A 19,934-nucleotide genomic window follows, 5' to 3' on the forward strand; every position below is an offset into this window, starting at 1 on the left:
GATTAAACTAGACAATGAAGTCTAATTCCAGTATTTTGGTACATCCCAAGGAGCGATGAAGGAGCACACTCAGAATACCACCTATTTCTTTGTCCTTCAGGCTCCTAGGGACCTTGTGAAGCCAACAATCATTCCTTTCTTAAGAACCACTCTAGCACTGCAGAGTTAGGAACTTATGACTAGTTCCAAAATGTAGCGTACCTGTAGTGCCATTTTATTCTAAAGCAATTTTCTTAGACACTTGTTCAAGAAGGTTTTACAACCCAAAGTATGCTTGGGTAGGTAGCTAATAAATTCTAATCTGACTTTATCAAAAAGTGATGATTATAGCATATGCCTAAAAAAGAACAAGCATTCAGATACTAGCTGAATGGGGCCCCGCACCTTGGTGGTTCAGTTAAGCGTCCGACTTCAGCTCAGGGCAAGATCTCGAGGTCCTGGGATTGAGCCCCATGTCAGGCTCCGTGCTTAGTGGGGAGTTTGCTTCTCCCTTCTTCCTATGCCCCTCTGCCCACTAGTGCTAATAAATAAAATCTTTTTTTTTTTTTTTTTTAAGATTTTACTTATTTATTTGACAGAGAGAGAGAGTACAAGTAGGCAGAGCAGAAGGCCTCTGGGAGAGGGAGAAGCAGACTCCCTGTGGAGTAGAGAGCCTGATACGGGGGCTGACTTGAGCTGAAGGCAGACACTTAACTAACTGGGTCACCCAGGCATCCCTATAATAAATAAAATCTTAAAAACAAACAAACAAAAAACTAATTGAATGCCCGGGCACTGTATCAGACAGATGCTACCAGGCTATCCCAGGAAAAACAGAGTCATGTTGGCCATAAAAAGGAAGCTCTACCAAGCCCAAAAGTTCTATAAATTTAACTTCCTCTTCTAAATGTTCAGCAGTGATTATAAGGGGCAAGTACATGTAACAGGAAATGAAAGAGTCAAACACAGCCTCACTTCTGTAAATAATTTGCTTAATCTAAGGGAAGGTCAGAGATGATACGGAATTGGCTGACACTCTTTCTACCTTTGACTGCTTTAACAGACAAAAATATTTAAATGCCAGGACACCATAGCTGATAGTTAACTAAACTAAAATTTACATAGGACAGAAAGATGATGAAAGAAGAATTGGAGAGAATAGGAAAAAGCAAATTCAGGAGGTGATCATATCTAACTCTAGTGAGAAGTAGAAAAACATCTTTTCATATTTGAAAAAGCAGCTTCATGGAAGGATTCTGAAGTACTCTTTTGAAATAGTAAAACTTTACCGTATTCTCATCTTACCTATAGCTGCCATTTAATTTTCAACCATGAAGATGCAAATGACTGGATTTTAAAGATAGCGATGTAATGATTCAGCCTCATGCACAATTAAACATTAAAAGAAAATATTTCTGAGATAATTCTTACCTTCTCATAAATTTTAGTGATTTCTTCATTTGGGCTAAATACTAGCTGCAATGCCCCGCATCCTGATGCCCAGATGATTTTTTGAATAGCTCTAATTACACAGATATCAGGCATATATCTTGAAGCCTACGAGACAATGAACAATAAAAATGGTTTGATAGCGTATTAGAGTAAAACAGTAACTGGAAAATAAATGTTTCTCCTTGTAAAAGAAATAGGAATGGCCGTGAAGCAGTACCATTATCTTTAGGTTGCCAAACTGCTTTTGTCCCTTATTTTTTCATTTAACAGCAATACCACAAAGTATGCTCTCCAAGTTATTATCTGACCCTATATTACCTTCAGAAGCATCTTAAAAAGATTATAGAGATGATCCCATCACCATACTACTCCTTTTTTTACACATAAAAAATGAAAACCAAGTCCACACAAACACTTGTAAGGAATGGTCACAGCTGCTTTTTTCACAGCCAGAAGAGGAAAACAATCTACAGGTCCTTTGCCAAGTGTATGAATGTGGAATATTCATAATGGGATACTACTCAGCAGCAAAAAGGAATGGACTAATGGTCTACACAACACAGATAATTCTCAATGTTGTTATTCGGAGTGGGAGAAGTTAGACACAAAAGAACACACACTGTAGAATTCTACCTGTATAAAATTCTAGAAAATGAAAACTATTCTATAGTGACAAAAGATCACTGGTTACCTGGGATAGAGGGAAGGGACTGCAAAGGGACATACAGAGTGATGGAAATGTTCTGTGTCTTGATTATGGTTCGTGGTTTCATACACACCTGCATTTGTGAAGACTGAATTATGTACTTTAAATGGACGTTATTACACATAAAGATGATTCAAACTGCAAAGTACTAACGTTAATATTAGATAAAATTCGTGTTAAGGGAATTCTAGACCGAGACAGTGGTTAGAGTGAGTGGGCCTAGGAAATTTCAGCCTTAAATTGTGATAAGGGTTATTTATTAATTAAACAGAAGGTCAAACATAGAAAGAAACAGACCCTGCAGGATTTCACTTAAGTTAAACTTAAAAGTTTAATACTAACCTCATCAGATATTTGCTGAGCAAGACGAATGGACACATTTCTAAGCATGCATTCAGATGATGGATTAGGAATGCTCTGAAGGGCACTTTGTAGCACCACGGCTTGATCATGAGTAACTTGGTTGACCTGAAAATACAACCATTTTGCTTGAAGTAAGTAATTTGTACAGAACCAGACCCAACCACTTGCTCCCCACCCATCACCACTCCCTCAAAATGACCTCCCTTCCATATGAATACACTGCAGAACTGTGGAGACTTACACAAAAAGCAGTCCGTATCGCCAACAACATGGGCCTCTACTTTTTCTTGTGCCACAAGGTGCTACACGTCCCTCTGCAAACACCCATTCTAGATCAATTCAACTTCTGTCTCTATATGTGGGCTCAGTGTAAGTGATAAACTGAAGTGACGATTCCAACCCTATCTAAAGACTCAATAAATTACTCCACACCTCTTACATGTGTGCTCCTGGACAGACCCTGTTCCCATTTCCCCTGCTCATCATTTTCTTCTTTGAAAAGGAGGAACATTAAGGAGTTTCAGTCACAGCTATTGACATTTGTTACTACAACAGTATATGCGGTATTATTCCATATCGCATACTTAGTATAGTATCATATAGCTAATCAACATTCCAATTCCCTGATTAAGACCTAAGGCATTTATAAAAAGAAGAATCTATATTCCTGAAGCTTTTATCTTCTACCGGTAACTTAGTAAACCACCACTTGTGATGAATATAGAAAACCTCAAATTTTAGTCAGAATTAAGCGCAAAGTTTGACCTCTCATAAATAGACATTGAATTATGGCATGTCTTGAGAACTTCTGGTGAGATGGATCAAGGATGCCACCAAGGCAAAGGCAGAGTCCAGGGTCAGAATAAGCTCAGAACTGGAGGTTAAGCCTACTGAGGTGGGAAGAGAGGCTGGAAACAGACTAAGTGAATTACAACTTTCTTATTACCACCTGTATCTTCAAAACTGCCAGGTACAAGTTAAGAGAGATTCATGTGGAGTTTTTATCAGGTTTAAAGTAATTGAAAGCCAAACAGGGTTTAAAGGAGCAGGGAGTACAGCCAGTAAAAAGCATTTCACTTTTCATATAAATTTAATAGACGAAAACCTCTATCGTAAGATATGAAACATTTGAATCAACTCTGAACTCCAACTTTAAAAAATTACCGTTTAGTATTATAAATAAGACATTTTTAAAAAGTGTATTACCGATGTCATGGGATTCACGCCTTCTACACCTGGCTGACAAGCTTCTGCCACAGCTCGAACATGGCCATAGCCAATGGCAGTTAGCAACAATTTGGCTATTTTAAGAGCATTGAGGTAAGCACCCCTTCGAGTTTCCATATCTGCATTTGGTAGGAAGTTATTTCTGGTTAGCATGCTCAGGACAAGGGGTAGGCCACCACTTTTCAAAAAGTGAAATTGAAAATCAGAAGAATCATCAGCCAGAGGTGCACCAGCAGGCATTAACAAGGCATAGACCACCTAGAAAAAGAAAAGGACTGTATTAAAAGGGTTTAAAAAGATAACTTCTATTTTCCCTATTATCAGTGCTAAGAAATTCTTGACCATTTAAAAAATATTTCATTGTAAGTTTTACCCATGTTCTTCACATTACCATATAAAAAGATCAAGTTCAAAGAACATGAAATAAATTCAAAAGGGAAAAAAACCAACCTCTGTTAGGTATAGCACTTGTGAGGCTGAAGGACCAAAGAAAAGCGAGTCAAGAGATGGACTAAGGCTGCTTTCTCCAAGTTTGGCATGGTCTAAACAAATAGCTCTTAATTTTTCTATTGTTGTGCTATCTGTAAGAAAACATGAGACACAGTCTAAAACACAAATAATCCATTCATTCATAGTATTTCACTTTTGATATTTTGAAGACTACTTCAGTATGGCGTAACTATCAATTCACTGAGTTATAGGCTCATACTTTATAAGAAATAGCCGGATCAGGATTGATTAAAAAAAAAAAAAAAATCACAACCAACTAGGACTTTCTAATCAGTCAACCCAAACATGAGGGAGGCAATCTTCACCTAGTCAGAGACTTCAAATCAATGTGCCTCCTCAGCCACTAGAAACCTAAAAAATATAGTACACTTCAAAAGGAAGTCATCCTTACTGAAAAAAACAAGAGAGAAAAAATAAGCAGCTCTTCCTTCCAACTTCTCTGTTGTTCACCTTCATGACACTATGCATTAACTGTTTTATTTTACTGAAAGGAACTTAGTGGTACCTTAGAAACTGAATTTTAAAAGGAAAGACAGAGAAGGAAAAAAAAAAAAAAAAAGGAATACAGGCACCCCTTGCCTAACACCACTTCAGTGTTACGAAAGACCTACATTAGTACCTGTTTTCATTAGCCACAAGAAATCCAAAGAGGATTTTCATTTTTATGAAAAGAGGCAAAAGGCAAAAATAGCATTCAGTGTTTGTTTTGCAGAAAGCTGTAGAAGAGGCAGCGTGCACTGCCAAGCAGTGAAAGTGGCCCCACCAAGCTCCTTCCCTGGGAATGACACTCAGCATCAAGTCACCAGAGCTTTGGGCTGCCTCTGTGAGCATCTGTGCTTTTTCTTATTTTGTGCCTCCATTAGAACAAGAACAAGATGTGTCCTAAGGGATCAGAAAAGCCTAAGAGTGGTGTGGGGAACACTCAAAAAAATATTCTATATAAACTAATGGCAACGGCTTCTTTGTTTTACACCATTTTGGCATACAAAAGGTTTCAAAGGAACACTCTACTTTTGAGTAGGAGAAACCTATAGTGATTAATATTTACCTCAAAGTAAGCACAGGGTCCCCCCTCCATGGTACTAAAACTTTAGTCTCTTTAAGATTTTATTTATTGGGGAGGGGGCAGAGGGAGAGAGAATCTCAAGCAGACTCCATGCTCAGCATGGAGCCCCATGTGGAACTCGATCTCATAACCTGACCCGAACCAAGAGTCGGACGCTTAACCGACTGAGCCACCTAGGCACTCCCACCTTTCTTTTAAATCACAGTGAAAAGAAACAGTTTAAAAACAAAACAAAAACCCCACAATACAATTTAGCATTATTTACCAAACATTCAAAATTAAGAATAGTCAATCAACTTTAGAAAGTACTTTGTTATCATGAAATTATTTCCAAGGTAAATGTGCTATGATTAAAATACCACTTGATAAATAAGATTGCTTAAAAAAAATTAAAAGCTTTTTCTCAGGAACAAAGATAACTGAAAATTACTTTAATTTCCATAGGGCAAGCTAATTTTACAGGCTTTGAAATAGTCTAGAGGCACCTTATAAAAAATCTTCAGTTTATGGGACACCTGGCTGACTCAGTTGGTGGAGCATGTGACCCTTCATCTTGGGGTTGAGTTCGAGCCCCAACGCTGGGTATAGAGATTACTTTAAAAAAAAAAAAAAAAAAACAGACAAAAAAAACACAGATCTTCAGTTTGTGTTAAAAATGTCGGTTTTCCCTATTCTGAAGGGACAGTGACACATAATGTAACTACATAAAATATTAAGTTCTCATAATCAAACATTTGTGAATAACTTCAAGTCATTAATATGCATCCCCTGTATTATGTTTAATTGGTGATTAAAATGACATTATATCATTTACCAGTTTAATCTCTATTATTGGGCATTTAGGATTTTTCCAGTTTTGTTTTTTTTTTTACACTGAAAATCCTAGCAGCTAAATCTTTGCAATTATTTATTTCATCAGGAAAAAATCCTGCAAGCAGAAAGAACCACCAAGGTCCAAGACTCCTAACACATAACACCCAAATTATTCTCTAAAAACAAACCAATTTATAGGATATATTTGCGAATGTCTTGCTTGGTTTAAAAATATTCTAAGAAGGGGCGCCTGGGTGGCTTAGTTGGTTGGGTGTCTGCCTTTGGCTCAGGTCATGATCCCAGGTAGGGTACTGGGATTGAACTCAGAGTCAGGCTTCCCGCTCAGTGGGGAGTCTGCTCCCTCTCTCCCTCTGCCCCTCCCCCTGCTAGTGCTCTCTCCCTCAAATAAAATCTAAAAAAAAAAAAAAAAAAAGAGCACTAAAGAGGAAAAGCAACTCATTCTGCTTGGTAAAGCAGTATACATTTTAATCACTCAGTATCAAGAAGAACCTGTTTCCTGATGCATGTAGGGAAAGGACAGAGGAACTCCTCAGTACAGTCTAAATTACAAGAGATTAAATTACCTACAGAGAAGACTGGAGATGTTCTAAGTTTAACAGCAACTCATAATAGGGGCAGCTGACTTCAGGCAGATTCAGAAAGAACTAAGAGAGGTAAAGTCAATGACTAGAAAAAAAAGCTACTCATTCCATCTTGGTTTTCTCCCCCTTTAAAATATATGCAAGTGTGTACAACACTGATTACCCAAAAGAAACACTGATAGAAACAGAATTTATGACTACTTCCTGTCCTTAGAGTCCCTGCTTCCTTTCTTAAATAGGAGGGAAGGAGAGAGAGAGAGGATGAAATGTGTATGTGTGTATGCATGCACGAGGCAACCATAGTGACAGGGAGAAGGTTAACATTTGTTGAATATTCATTAAATACCAGTCATTACGCTAGGGTTTTCCACAGATGTTATGAACTTAAGTCCATTTGCGTTCAAAGCCTGTGATTTTTCTGCTGCAATATGATCATTACCAGCTTTTTCAGTGGTGGCTATTCCAAATTTAGGTACTATACTTTGATCATATAAAATATGAAAAAAGCACTCTTAGGTTTCTTGCTTGAGCTTCTGGCAAAAGCTCACCCTCACTATGTAGTGGCATTATGCTCAGATCACAAGATCAGGGATTCTGAAGTGGGTTTGTGTTTTAAATTATGCTGTGAAGGCAGACTCGCATACATAAAGCAAGAACACCTGTTACTCAAACACCAGTAAATAAAACAATACAAATTCTAAACAGTACAACAGGTAACGGGTAAAGATGCAATTAAATGGCTGAGAGAAGCTTTAGCTAAGAACCTAAATATTTGAACTGATTCTGTCCCATAGGAACGAGAAAACAAGATGGGAAATGTCAACCTGGTGTTTGCTTTAGAAAAAGGAGATAGATAATGGAAACGCATAGTCTTAAAAATTACCCGGGCCAATTACTGAACTGTATTTATCAGCAATGCAGCCACAAACCTCACTATAATGAGAATATCTGATTATAAAATATATAAATTGAAAAGGACATACAAACAGGAGATGAAAAAACACTATAAAGATGTGAGTGAATTACTGAAGGTATAGAGGGGATGGCAGACAGACAGCTGGCTTAGATGAACCAAGAAGCACCTGTGGGGCTAAGAGGCTACTTATTAAGTTAATGCCCCACTGAATCCTAGAAAAGCTAAGGAAATAAAAACAACAGGTACTTGGGAAGGTAGAGATGAATCAAAGACCTAACAATAGTGGCTGAAATGTGCATAAGAAGGAAGTCACCCCCCCCCAGCACCAACAATAAATCAATGAAGTTTGGAAGCACATTTCTCACTAGAGATACAAATATCAAATCGAGAAAGACAAAGAAGCTGTAGCAGTACCAGTATGAACCCATGTTTGTTTTTTTCTAATAGAGACAGATACAGAAGTTAATATAGATGTGTATTACTTCCTCAGCTTAATGAAAAGGCCTGGAAACAAGACACCCCAGTAGTAATGTTTCTGGCTTCTAAATACCCTTTCTCTCTCTCTCACTGAAAAGAGTAACGGCTGATTCTAGGGCTAGGATAAAAGTACTAGATTAGCTTTAAATATCTTGTGCCAACACATCACAAATAGGGTTGCCAACCAGTAAATGTAGAAAGAACGATCAAGTTAAACAAAATCACCATTTTGCAACCATCACAGTAAAAACTGATTCAAGCAATAATCACAATGAACGGTAAAACCAGTAAGTACAAGTCTGATGAGCAAACAGTTACAGAGTCTCAAAACATCTCTCCAAAAAACGAAAAGTAAGTTTACAGAGGAGAAACCTGGCAGACATCAATTAAGTGGTCTGGGATAATGTCACCAATGAAGGACAAACTGACATGTGCCTCCTGGTATAATACTCTGAGAAAGACAGAGCATCACATAAATGGTATTCTGACAAAAATGTACAACCTGTATATAACATCAGGAAACAGACAAAACCCAAGGAGACACATTCAACACCACAACTGATCTGTGCTTTCCAAAACCATTAAAGTCATAAAAGTGAAAGACTGAGGAACTAGTCCAGATTAAAGATACCACATGAATCATGCAATGTAAGAAGCTGAACTGGACTCTCAATCAGAAGACACTGCTGTTGTAAGGTTCATCATGGAGAAAATTAATAAATATGTGTCAGGTCTATAAATTATAGTAATTTATCAATGCTGTATTTTCTGATTTTGATTAATACTGTGGTAATTTGAAGAGAATGTCCTTGTTCTTAGAAAGCAGTAGGTATTTAGGGATAAAAAGATAGGGTATCTACAACTTGCTCTACAAAGGTTAGAAAAAAATCTTACCACAGAATGATGTAACAAATAAAGCAAAGTGTTAACAACTATTGAATCTGGGGAAGGGTAAATGAGATTGTACTATACTAAGTTTGAAATTATTTAATAAAAAAATAAGCTTTTAATAGGGAAAAAGGTACTCTCCAAAAACAAGAGACAAGCAGGAAACAGAAGAAAATAAAGCACCTATCAGCATTAGCCTTCAGGGAAATAAATACAGTCTATTAAGTTGTCACGTTTCTAAAACCCCAATTAGCTCATATTCAAATGCCAAATAAAAGGGTATCAGTATAATGTGGAAGGTGTCAGTACAGAAGTGCAACTTTCAAAAACAACAAAAACAAAAACCAACCAACCAAAAACCCCTCGGCCTGGCAGCTGAACAGGAAAAAGCCCTTTTAACTTCTTAGGAAAATGAAAAGTGAGCACCTGCACGCAGAGGTGCACTCCCAGCCTTTCAGGACTCCTGGCGGGTGTTTGTTCTGGGCACACTTTAATGGTAGCTCATCTGTCTGGGAGCTCCACTTCCCCGTGTGTTATCTCAGCACTTCCAAGACAGCATTTTCTATCGGTCCCATGTCTTTTTATTATCTGCTGAGGCAGCCTTCAGCCATACTCAACCACTTGGTGGGCTGTTCAGGTTCTCTCTGAAGATCTGAATCATTTTTATTAGCGCTATTTAAGCTCTATGTGAAAGGGCTGCCTAGTCTAGGGTATTACGGCCCAAGCACGATAAGGAGGACATCCTTGTGGGAGGGGAGAAAAAATTTCAAGAAAGGCCCAAGACATAGGAACCTGAGAAAAGGTACCCTGCCATGGAAAAGGTAAAGAAAGAAGTCCCACAACAGTAGCTGTATAGCAGGCCAAAAACAGGTGAGAAGAGGAAGAAGAAAAGCTCCAGAAAACAGTGAGACCTGACAGATTATATAATGCAAATAACAATGGGAAATTATTTTGAAAAGTTATTAGAAGATATACGGGATGAATTAGTGATAGGTGTACAGAAAATTAAGAGATGAAAAGGCGACATGATTAAATCCAGGACAAAAGTTGTCAGTAATCCAGACAAACTACTTTTCACACACTTTTGAAATGTAAATTTACATTTTAGTGTCAATTTTAGGTAAGAATTTTAGCAAAAATGGGGAGAAAGTGAGAATAAGACTTAAGTTTTCATCTCCACGATAGAAACTCAGTAAGTATGTAAAACTGACAACGACACAGTTGTACGAGGTTATTATTTACAGATATAATGGTATAAACATATACCAGAAAAAAGCTGCATGCTAAAGTGGTTGTTTCTAAGGAATAAAAAAAGAACAGTGCCACAGATGACACAAGGCCCATAATACAGTGCAGAGGTCAGTACATTTTTTCTGTAAAAGGCCAGACAGTAAATATTTAAGGCTCTGTGGGCCATGAAATGTCGGCCACAACCAGAGCTCTGCTCTTTTACAACAAAACAGCCACAGACAGTATGTAAATGAATGAACNNNNACACTAATAAAAGTTTGTTTAGGACACTAAAATATAAATTTCATGAGTGACAAAATATTCTCTTGATCCCCCCCCTCCCCGCCCAACATTTAAGAATGTAAAAATCAGGCAGTGGGCCGAGTTGGCCTGTGTGCTGTAGTTTGCCAACTCCAGATGTGGCCTATACAACAAAGCATATTCCATCTAGACACAGGATTTGTTAATATACCCTGTTATTATTGTCCAGTGTGTTATTTTATGAACATTATACATTTTAAAAAATTCTTACCTGGTGGCATAAGTTTCATAAGTACTCTTGCTCCATCTCTAAGAGGCGGCATATTTAGGCTGCTACCCAAGTCTGCAACTTGCCAAAGGAAAGAGATGTATCTGGGATGCAGTGACATGATCTAGAATACAAAATATACAAAACATTTACCTATAAATTAAAAGCCCCCCCCACCAAAGAGCCAAATCAGTAATTTCCACACTTTTGCTTATGTCATTTCTACACTCTCAAATGTCCTGCCTTACCCATCATCCCACCTGTAGAAATCCTTTATGATGCAGACTGAACTTATTATCCAAGCTACCTCCAGTAATTTGTGTGAGGGCTCTTATTTGAATTATTTTTCTCATACATACAAGTTAGACTCCATACATGCCAAAAGCTGTCATGCCTGCTAATAGTTAAATTCCTAATCCAACTGCTGTAAGGAGTCAATTTTTCTGACACCGGAGTGGCTGGTTATTATCCCAGCCATTAAAATTCCTTTGGGGAGGGGTGGAAGGAGAGGGTAAGGAAGGGAAGAGTCACTATTTCTTTATATACGAGATACGTTAGACAACTTGAGAAAGATTGCAGATATTTTCCCACAGAAACAGCTGTGAAAGAAGGATTCATTTCTGTGGTATGAATACAAGACACAGTGCTGTTTTTCTAAGTTTATATATTCAAGAATTTTAACTCAGCTATGTAATAGATTAATTTTATGTAAACCTAACAATATTGTATCTAAAGGGAAAACATTTTAAATTTCACCTTCTGAAAGTTACAATCACCTTTCAGATCCATTCTGAAATTGATGGTTAACTATATAGTTATTTGATATTTTGCCACATTAAATTATAAGCTTCTCAAGAAAAAACAAAACTATTCTATATACAGCTGGCCCTTCAACAACATGGGTTTGAACTGCACAGGTTCACTTACACGTATTTTCCCACAAGTACAAGACAGTACTGTTAATGTATTTTCTCTTCCTTATGATTTTAACATTTTCTTTTCTGTAGCTTTATTATAAAACTACAGCATTATTACACATACATACAATATATAATACAGTAAAAATACAATAAATATACATGTAACATACAAAATAGGTGTTCATCAACTGGTTATGTTATTATTAGTAAGGCTTCTGGTTAACACTAGGCTAAGAGTAATTACGTTTGGGGGGAGTTAAAAGATACACATGTACTTTCTACTTCACCCCTGGGGCGGGGGATGAGGGGCAGGTGGTCAATAGAAGGTCAAACTGTATTTCTATAATGCTCTGCATACAGTAGCTCAACACCATCTACTTACCACCCCAGGCAAACAGCTTTCCACTTCTGGATTGGGACCATCACTGTAATGATTACCATGGTTTCCAGGAGACCCAGTTGAGGAATCAGAAGAGCTATCAGGGCTTGAAGGCATATTGGAACTTATTTGTGTAAGTTTGGCTGTTATTAGCTGAAAATAATATACTAAGTTAGTATCAAAGACAAGGAAAAATATGCAAAACAGAAATTCATAACATACCAAAAAACGAACAAAAACTATAGGTAATACTTCTAGAAATACAATTTATAGGTGCTGCCTGACAACCAAATAGTTGTTTTTACAAAACTTCTACTGCACTGTAAGTACCATAATGCCAGTCTTAGTGTTACAATCCAAATACCCAATAAAGAGCCTCACACATAACAGATGCTCAATTAAAATTTACTGAATAAAATTTTAACTAGTGAAATGAAAAACAGTCTCAGGTTTGACTTTTTTTTTTAATTTTATTTATTTATTTGACAGAGATAGAGAGCACAAGCAGGGGCAGCGACAGGCAAAGGGAGAGGGAGAAGCAGGCTTCCCACTAAGTGGGGAGCTGATGTGGGGCTTGATCCCAGGACCCTGGGATCATGACCTGAGCTGAAGTCAGATGCTTAACTGACAGAGCCACCCAGGTGCCCCAGGTTTGACCTTCTTGAAAAATTTGGTAATTATAGATACTTACCGATTTATCCTTTAAGTTTAATTGTCCAATCAACTTTCTGTCGTCTGCAGGATCTATCAGTTCACCGCCCACAAAAAGCTCAATTTTTGTATGAGCTACATTGGCTTTAATACGATTGAGGATATATCGTCTTACTGAACCGATCGTATCATTTGTATGAGACCATACATCCAAGTCATCAACTTGTCTCCCCTGGTTTGGAAATCTAACTATAAAAGAGAGGTGTTTACCACGGAAAGCTCTGGGGGGGAAAAAAAGGAAAAAAAAAATCCTGGTCAGAATTTCTTGTAAAGAAAATAAAGCTAGGAATTTATTATTTTTTTAAAAGATTTTATTATTTGAGAAACAGAGCAAATGAGCGAGGTGAAGGGCAGAGGGAGAACCCTGAGATCATGACCTGAGCCGAAGGCAGATTTTAATCCACCGAGCCACCCAGGCACCCCAACAGTATCTTCTCATAGGTAAGATACAACAACTAAACATTATATTCAAGAAGCAACTTTATATAATTTCATGGTTAGCAATGAGGACTCGTTTGAAATAAATACTGATGGCATTCATTCATAAATATCTCTAAATTATAAATACTATTTGAATTACTCAATGGTGAGAACTTAAACGTTAGTAGATCATTTGGAAGTATTTCTTGCTATATCAGCTGTCAAAAGCAGCTTTTAAGATGTTTTTTCCAATTATTCTCCAACCTTACTATGCAATAACTATAAATGAAAGGCATCAAAATACTTCAACTCTGTATTATCCTTGGCAACACTTAACAGGTAATAAAGTCAATGGCAAAAAAAAAAAAAAAAGAATAAAAAGAGAAAACTAGACTTAATACCCTACCAAAACAACAACAAACAAAAACTAGATCCTGGGAAAAAAGGTGTAGGAAAATACCAAATAATTGGCACATCAGTTATTCACAAACCTTGACATAGGTAGAATTGTTCTTTCCTCGTGGTAATCACTGTCACATTCATTTATGTACTCCCTTAACACAGTTAATACTCGAACCATTCGAACAGCTTCCTGCCTTGCACAATTAATACTGTCTTTGTCACCATCCAAAACACACAATGTGTCATAAGAGGCTTTCAAACGATCAAAGCAAGACTGAATGAAGTCTTCGTGGATCACCACCTACAAATAATGGCCCAAATAAAGACATTCTAAGATGCTTTAAAATGTAAAAAAGAAAAAAAAGTACACATAAAAACATTAAAGATTGCAACAACTAATTAAAGGCAGCTCTCAATTAACCGCAATCATATTTAACCAAAGTCTGTACTGATAATAAAACATACTATGTTTTGCCAAAGGAAGCTAGAGTTGTGTACGTTAAAAAGCATGAACTAGATATTCAAAAAATGAACTTCAGAGTAGGCAGTAGAATCAAATTCAGCTGAAATCTCATGCCATAATTACACTCAGAATAATCACATCACGTAATTATCAAGACAAGATTCATTTAGATAACATTTTGTATAATGGAAAGAGAATAAATATTTTAGATATTTTTTTTCTTTTTTAAAGATTTTATTTATTTATTTAACAGAGATAGAGACAGCCAGTGAGAGAGGGAACATAAGCAGGGGGAGTGGGAGAGGAAGAAGCAGGCTCATAGCGGAGGACCCTGATGTGGGGCTTGATCCCATAAGGCCGGGATCACGCCCTGAGCCGAAGGCAGCCGCTTAACCGCTGTGCCACCCAGGCGTCCCTAGATAGATATACTTTTGAAGTAGGCGCGCCCAACATGGAGCAATGCAGGGCTCGAACTCAACCCTGAGATCAAGACCTGACCTGAGACCAAGAGTGAGACGCTCAACTGACTGAGCCACCCAGGCATCCCTTTTAGGTATATTTTTAAAAAGGAGTTGAAACAAAACAATTTAGTTAATTCAAAATTGAAGAAAAAAATTTTTTTTAAAGATTTTATTTATTTATTTGACAGAGAGAGAGACAGCCAGCGAGAGAGGGAACATAAGCAGGGGGAGTGGAAGAGGAAGAAGCAGGCTCCCAGCGAGCAGCATGGAGCCCGATGTGGGGCTCAATCCCAGGAACCCGATGTGGGGCTCAATCCCAGGACCCCGGGACTGAGCCAAAGGCAGATGCTCAACGACTGAGCCACCCAGGTGCCCCTGAAGAAAAAATTCTTATAAGCAGAAGAGTTCTTTAGAATTCTAATTTGTGGAAGTGTTAGTGGATGCCAAACCTCACCTGATTGACCTGTAGCCTCGGACCAAGGTTTGTATATATCTCTTTAAGGAGATCTATAGCTCTGCTGGCAATATCGTCATTACTTTGAATCACGACCTAGGTTCAAAAGATTCAAGTGTAAATAACCTTCATGAAATATTTTAGCTGGACATTTCAATTCAAACCACACCCATGGTTATTTTCAACACAGTACTCAATAATAATCTGAGGGTACATTTACTTTGATATTCAAATAAATCAAGTACAATTATGTGAGAAAACAGACCAAAAAAAAGTAATAAAATGCAAAATTCAAGTCTTTGAATAAAGCAGTTTTGTTTAAGAATGGAAGGCACATATTATTAAGAACAAAATATGCTTTGACCAGTATTAACCCTGCAAATCAACACCTTGGTAACCAAGTTGTGAGACACTGAAGGAGGAATTCGAATTAGTTAAAAAGAAACAAAATATACATGAAATACAGTTTAGCACAAAGAGCTCCCCTCTGCTTCCCTCCATTTCTATAGATCTTTATCACTCATCTAATTATACTGGTGGTCTTCAAACTATGTGCAGAACTCTAGGGGGCTGAGGAAGTGTTTTAAGGCTGACCCTTATGTAGGCTTAGGAAGGGGGAAGGCTGTGAAGCACAGGGAGCATGAGCAGAAAAAACAAAAACCCAAAGAAAAAAACAAACCAATAGGCTCTGTCTTCTCCAACTAGTTTTACATTTTGAAGTACTGTATAAATTTTTATTTTTAAAAAGGGTTCTGGCTGTCTGAAAATGTTGAAAACCACTTAATGAAAAAGTCTGAACTGAATGACCCAGTAAACGGCCCATGGTTTGCAGAAAAAACAACATAAACTGCTGTGAATAGGTCAGATTTTTAAAGATAGAAATAATATATTAATACTGTACTGCCACAACATGGACAGACCTTGAGGGCATTATAAGTGAAATAAACTTAGAGAAAGACACATACTGTATGATCTCATTTGTATGTGGTATCTAAAAACAAAAAACTGATCTCATAGATAGAGAACAGACTGGTAGTTACCAGAGGCAGTGGATGGACAAAATGGGTGAAGGTGGTCAAAAGGTACAAACTTCTATTTATAAAATAAGTAAGTACTGAGGATGTAATATACAACATGGTGACTATAGTTAGTAACACTGTGCTGTATGCCTGAAAGTTGCTATGGGTAAATCTTCAAAGTTTTCATCACAAGAAAAAAGAAATGTGTAATGATAATGTGGTGATGGATGTTAAACTAGACCTACTAGGGAGATCATTTCACAATATATACAAATATCAAATCATTATGTTGTGCCCCTGAAACTAACATAATGTTGTGTCAATTTTATCTTAATTAAAGGACATATATGTATTATACTAAAAAGGTGAAAAAATTAAACAGATGGTAATATTTTACTCCCTTAGGTGTTTAAAAACATCCCAAGTTAAAACACTGCTAATAAAGTACACATTTGTAATCCATTCTAAATAGTCTTCTCTTCTGTCCTGTTTTAGCACTGCATGTGTAACAACATAAAATTAATACCAAAGGAGACCAGATCTACACTGAACGAGCAAAGGGAAGAACAGTAATTTCCATGGGGAGGCATGAAAAATCTGTTATGGTCAGTGTATTTCTAAACACATCCAGAAAGACAGATTCTAAGCCAAGACAAAAGGATCAAAAGTGACAGATGGGGAGGGGAAGGGAGAGAAGGAAACACCTAACGACAAATGACCCAGTAAGATAAAGATGAACTATTGCTACTTTTTGGGACAAGCATCAGAGCAGCATACATACATAATTAATATACAAAATTGTGACCCCTTCACTATTTGAAAAATTTCATCAGAAATAATGTCTATCAAGTTCCTACTTTTCACTTACCCTCCAAAGGTAGTCTAATCCTATTAACTCCAAATCATCCATCATATATGCTCTCCTTTTTGCTACTAGTTTTCCTTCTCGACAATTCACAGCTTTGAAGAATCGCTCAAAACATTTCATTCCATTCTCAGTTAACAGGGAAGGATCAAGCTGAAGCACATTACTTTCAAAGAAGTCTTTATTAATATCAGGATCCAAGTCTGGTTCATCCCCCATCAACTTGGAATACCACTTAAAGCAGGCTTCACGATCACAAAGGTAAACTGCATTCTCTGCTAAGCATTTCCATATTTGTTTTGCCTGAGGAGCACAGAGCCACAGCTGGCCATCCTTCAATAAAAATCTTGGAAAAACATAAAAAATGAGCAATTAGATCTACATTAATTTTTATCGTGTAAGGCAATCTACCAGTATATGTGGTAATAATCCATCTATCACAATTGTATTTTAACTACAGTTAAAAGGATGTCAGTTCTTATTAACATCTTAAACTTCTCAATTTTTATCTTGCAATAATAATAAAAAAAATCTATGTATTAATTCATTCATTTAACAAGCACATATTGGATGCCTACAATGTGCCAGGAACTCGGCTAGGTGACTGGGCCTAAACTGAATAAAAGATTTGTTTCCTGAACTTAAACAATTTGGTCTTTGAAACCAGCCATTACAAAACTATGTTTAATTGGTTATTTTTTTTACCACTCTGCTTCTATGGCATCATTGGAAAATGAGGTAGTCTCTGCATGAGTTTCACAGATAACCATAACTAATTTAACTCAAAATTCCTTAAATTTTAATGCTTTCTGATGGTCAAATACAGATCACTCAGTACCAGGCCACATTAAACAGAATAACCTATGTACAATTTAAACTTTTTCTGTCAATATTTAGCAGGATGCTTATCAATTATTCGGTGATGCTCTTTTTAGTTTTGTGAATGTTTGTTATTAAGACAATGAAGGTGAATTTCATTACAGCTACTGTCTCTTCTGTTAACTCTATTTCTTTTTTTTTTTTTTTTTAAAGATTTTATTTACTTATTTGACAGAGAGAGAGACAGCCAAGGAGAGAGGGAACACAAGCAGGGGGAGTGGGAGAGGAAGAAGCAGGCTCCCAGCGGAGGAGCCTGACGTGGGGGCTTGATCCCAGAACGCCGGGATCATGCCCTGAGCCAAAGGCAGACGCTTAACGACTGAGCCACCCAGGCGCCCCTGTTAACTCTATTTTTTTCAGCATTCCTCCACCTACCCTGTCTGCCCGATCTGTGAATGACAGGAAAAGAGAACACCTCAGTTTATTCTGAATAGCACAGAATTTCTAGCTAACATAACGATGGCTCCACACCCAGTTATGAAGTAAGGTGCATGTATTTCATGTCAGGGTTCCCTCATTATTTCCAAGCATTTTGGGATCTGAATCCTAGGGTTTTTGGTATTTTAATAGAATTGCTGAGCTTCAGGAAGGTTTCTAGCATCTAGTCCTACCTAACCCTGCTACTTTTTTTTTTTTTTTTTTTAAAGATTTTATTTATTTATTTGACAGAGATAGAGACAGCCAGCGAGAGAGGGAACACAAGCAGGGGGAGTGGGAGAGGAAGAAGCAGGCTCCTAGCGGAGGAGCCTGATGTGGGGCTCGATCCCAGAACACCGGGATCACGCCCTGAGCCGAAGGCAGATGCTCAACCGCTGTGCCACCCAGGCGCCCCTAACCCTGCTACTTCTAATCTACAGATACGATATGAAATGTCCTCTGTGGTAACGTAATTTTTCAAAGTTTGTTGTTTTTCAATACAACAGCAAAAAACTTTCTTCAAGCAAAAATTCCATTTGGAAGTCCAATGTATAAAATACAAGCATGGCTGCCCCAGTTATTGGGAAGAGAAGGAAAGAAAGGAGAAACGGGAATCAAACGTCCATTGCTTATTCAGAAATCTCAGAGGAAGCTCCTTAGAAGCCTTAGGGCTCCAAGACAGATCTGCAAAAATCACTAATATAAAGAGCACAGACCTTCAAGTCAGATAGATCTAGCTGAGCAGTACGACTGGCGTCCATATTGGCTGTGAGATTTCAAAGAAGCTAGTTTAAGCCATGCTGATCTCCATTTGCTTTTTAATCAAATGGGGAGAATACCTGTCTTCTGCATGGCTATGAGGATTAAATGTAAAGCATTTAACACAGACCAAGTAATACAGTAAGTAAAGTTAGCTTCTTTTCCCTTGAGTGTGTTGCTAGAGGTCATGTAGATAGGCAATAATACAGCACGGAGTAAAATAGGTCCTGTGATTCCAAACTTGAAGATAACAGGGCCTCATAACCATTTTTCTGTTCTAGGAAACCTAAGGAACACAACAAACACCAATCGATAACAGTGGTTCACTATGGCAGTGATTCTTGATCTAGAGGGGAGGTCCTTCTATTCAGATGGTTGAAAATCAAAACACACAAAGAAAAAAAAAAAACATTTCATTTTCAACAAATGCCAAATATCTTAAAATATGGTGGACGGAGTTTTTCCTCAAGTTAAAATCATGTAACTATTTATGTAAATGTTTCCCAGTAAATAAACACATAGTTCAATAAACAAGTCCATAATTAACTTAGCTCAGGAGAAAATTCCCCAATATATCAAAATAATAAATGCAATACATTTCCCAAAGCACTGACAATCTGAGCATTTCTCTTAGCACCCTTAGGGACTGAATAAGCACTTCTGCATATGTGGTTTCTGAATTCACAAGAAACCGCTCATCAAAAATTTTTAATAATTCCAAATCTGTTAGGTGTATAATCATTGAAGGCTAATTATCACTGAACAAATTCAAAATTCAGCCTTGGACTACATCTAGCTTTGGCTCAAGGGGATAAACATCTTTGCCTCATCCCCATCAGAATAATGTTATTCACACATTCAGACCGCCTCTGCCAGCCACTGCTAGGATAAACTAGGCAGCAGTGGATGCAAACCAGTCTTTTGAGGTGTTGAGCCAGCAGCCCTTTGTTTCCATTTCCTTACTGTCTAGGATACCATTAAGGTGAGGATAGGTCTCCAGATGGTGTTATCAAAAGATGGAAACTTA

General features: G+C 37.4%; 1 protein-coding gene across 3 annotated transcripts in view; it reads right to left on the reverse strand.

The window, feature by feature from the left end:
• USP9X (ubiquitin specific peptidase 9 X-linked) overlaps window positions 1-19,934 on the reverse strand; it is a 165,401-nt gene that overhangs the window by 40,875 nt on the left and 104,592 nt on the right. For all 3 annotated transcript variants that reach the window (XM_040632858.1, XM_040632862.1, XM_040632856.1), the window contains exons 16-25: window positions 16,856-17,198; window positions 14,969-15,064; window positions 13,680-13,891; window positions 12,749-12,989; window positions 12,061-12,210; window positions 10,762-10,882; window positions 4,178-4,308; window positions 3,707-3,985; window positions 2,480-2,605; window positions 1,411-1,536 (exon numbers count right to left, since the gene is read on the reverse strand). In XM_040632858.1, the coding sequence (XP_040488792.1) occupies window positions 1,411-1,536; window positions 2,480-2,605; window positions 3,707-3,985; window positions 4,178-4,308; window positions 10,762-10,882; window positions 12,061-12,210; window positions 12,749-12,989; window positions 13,680-13,891; window positions 14,969-15,064; window positions 16,856-17,198 (1,825 nt within the window). The remainder of the gene's footprint in view (window positions 1-1,410; window positions 1,537-2,479; window positions 2,606-3,706; window positions 3,986-4,177; window positions 4,309-10,761; window positions 10,883-12,060; window positions 12,211-12,748; window positions 12,990-13,679; window positions 13,892-14,968; window positions 15,065-16,855; window positions 17,199-19,934) is intronic.

This window comes from Ursus maritimus (genome assembly GCF_017311325.1).
Source record: "Ursus maritimus isolate PB19 chromosome X unlocalized genomic scaffold, ASM1731132v1 scaffold_X1, whole genome shotgun sequence".
Taxonomy (NCBI): Eukaryota; Metazoa; Chordata; class Mammalia; order Carnivora; family Ursidae; genus Ursus; species Ursus maritimus.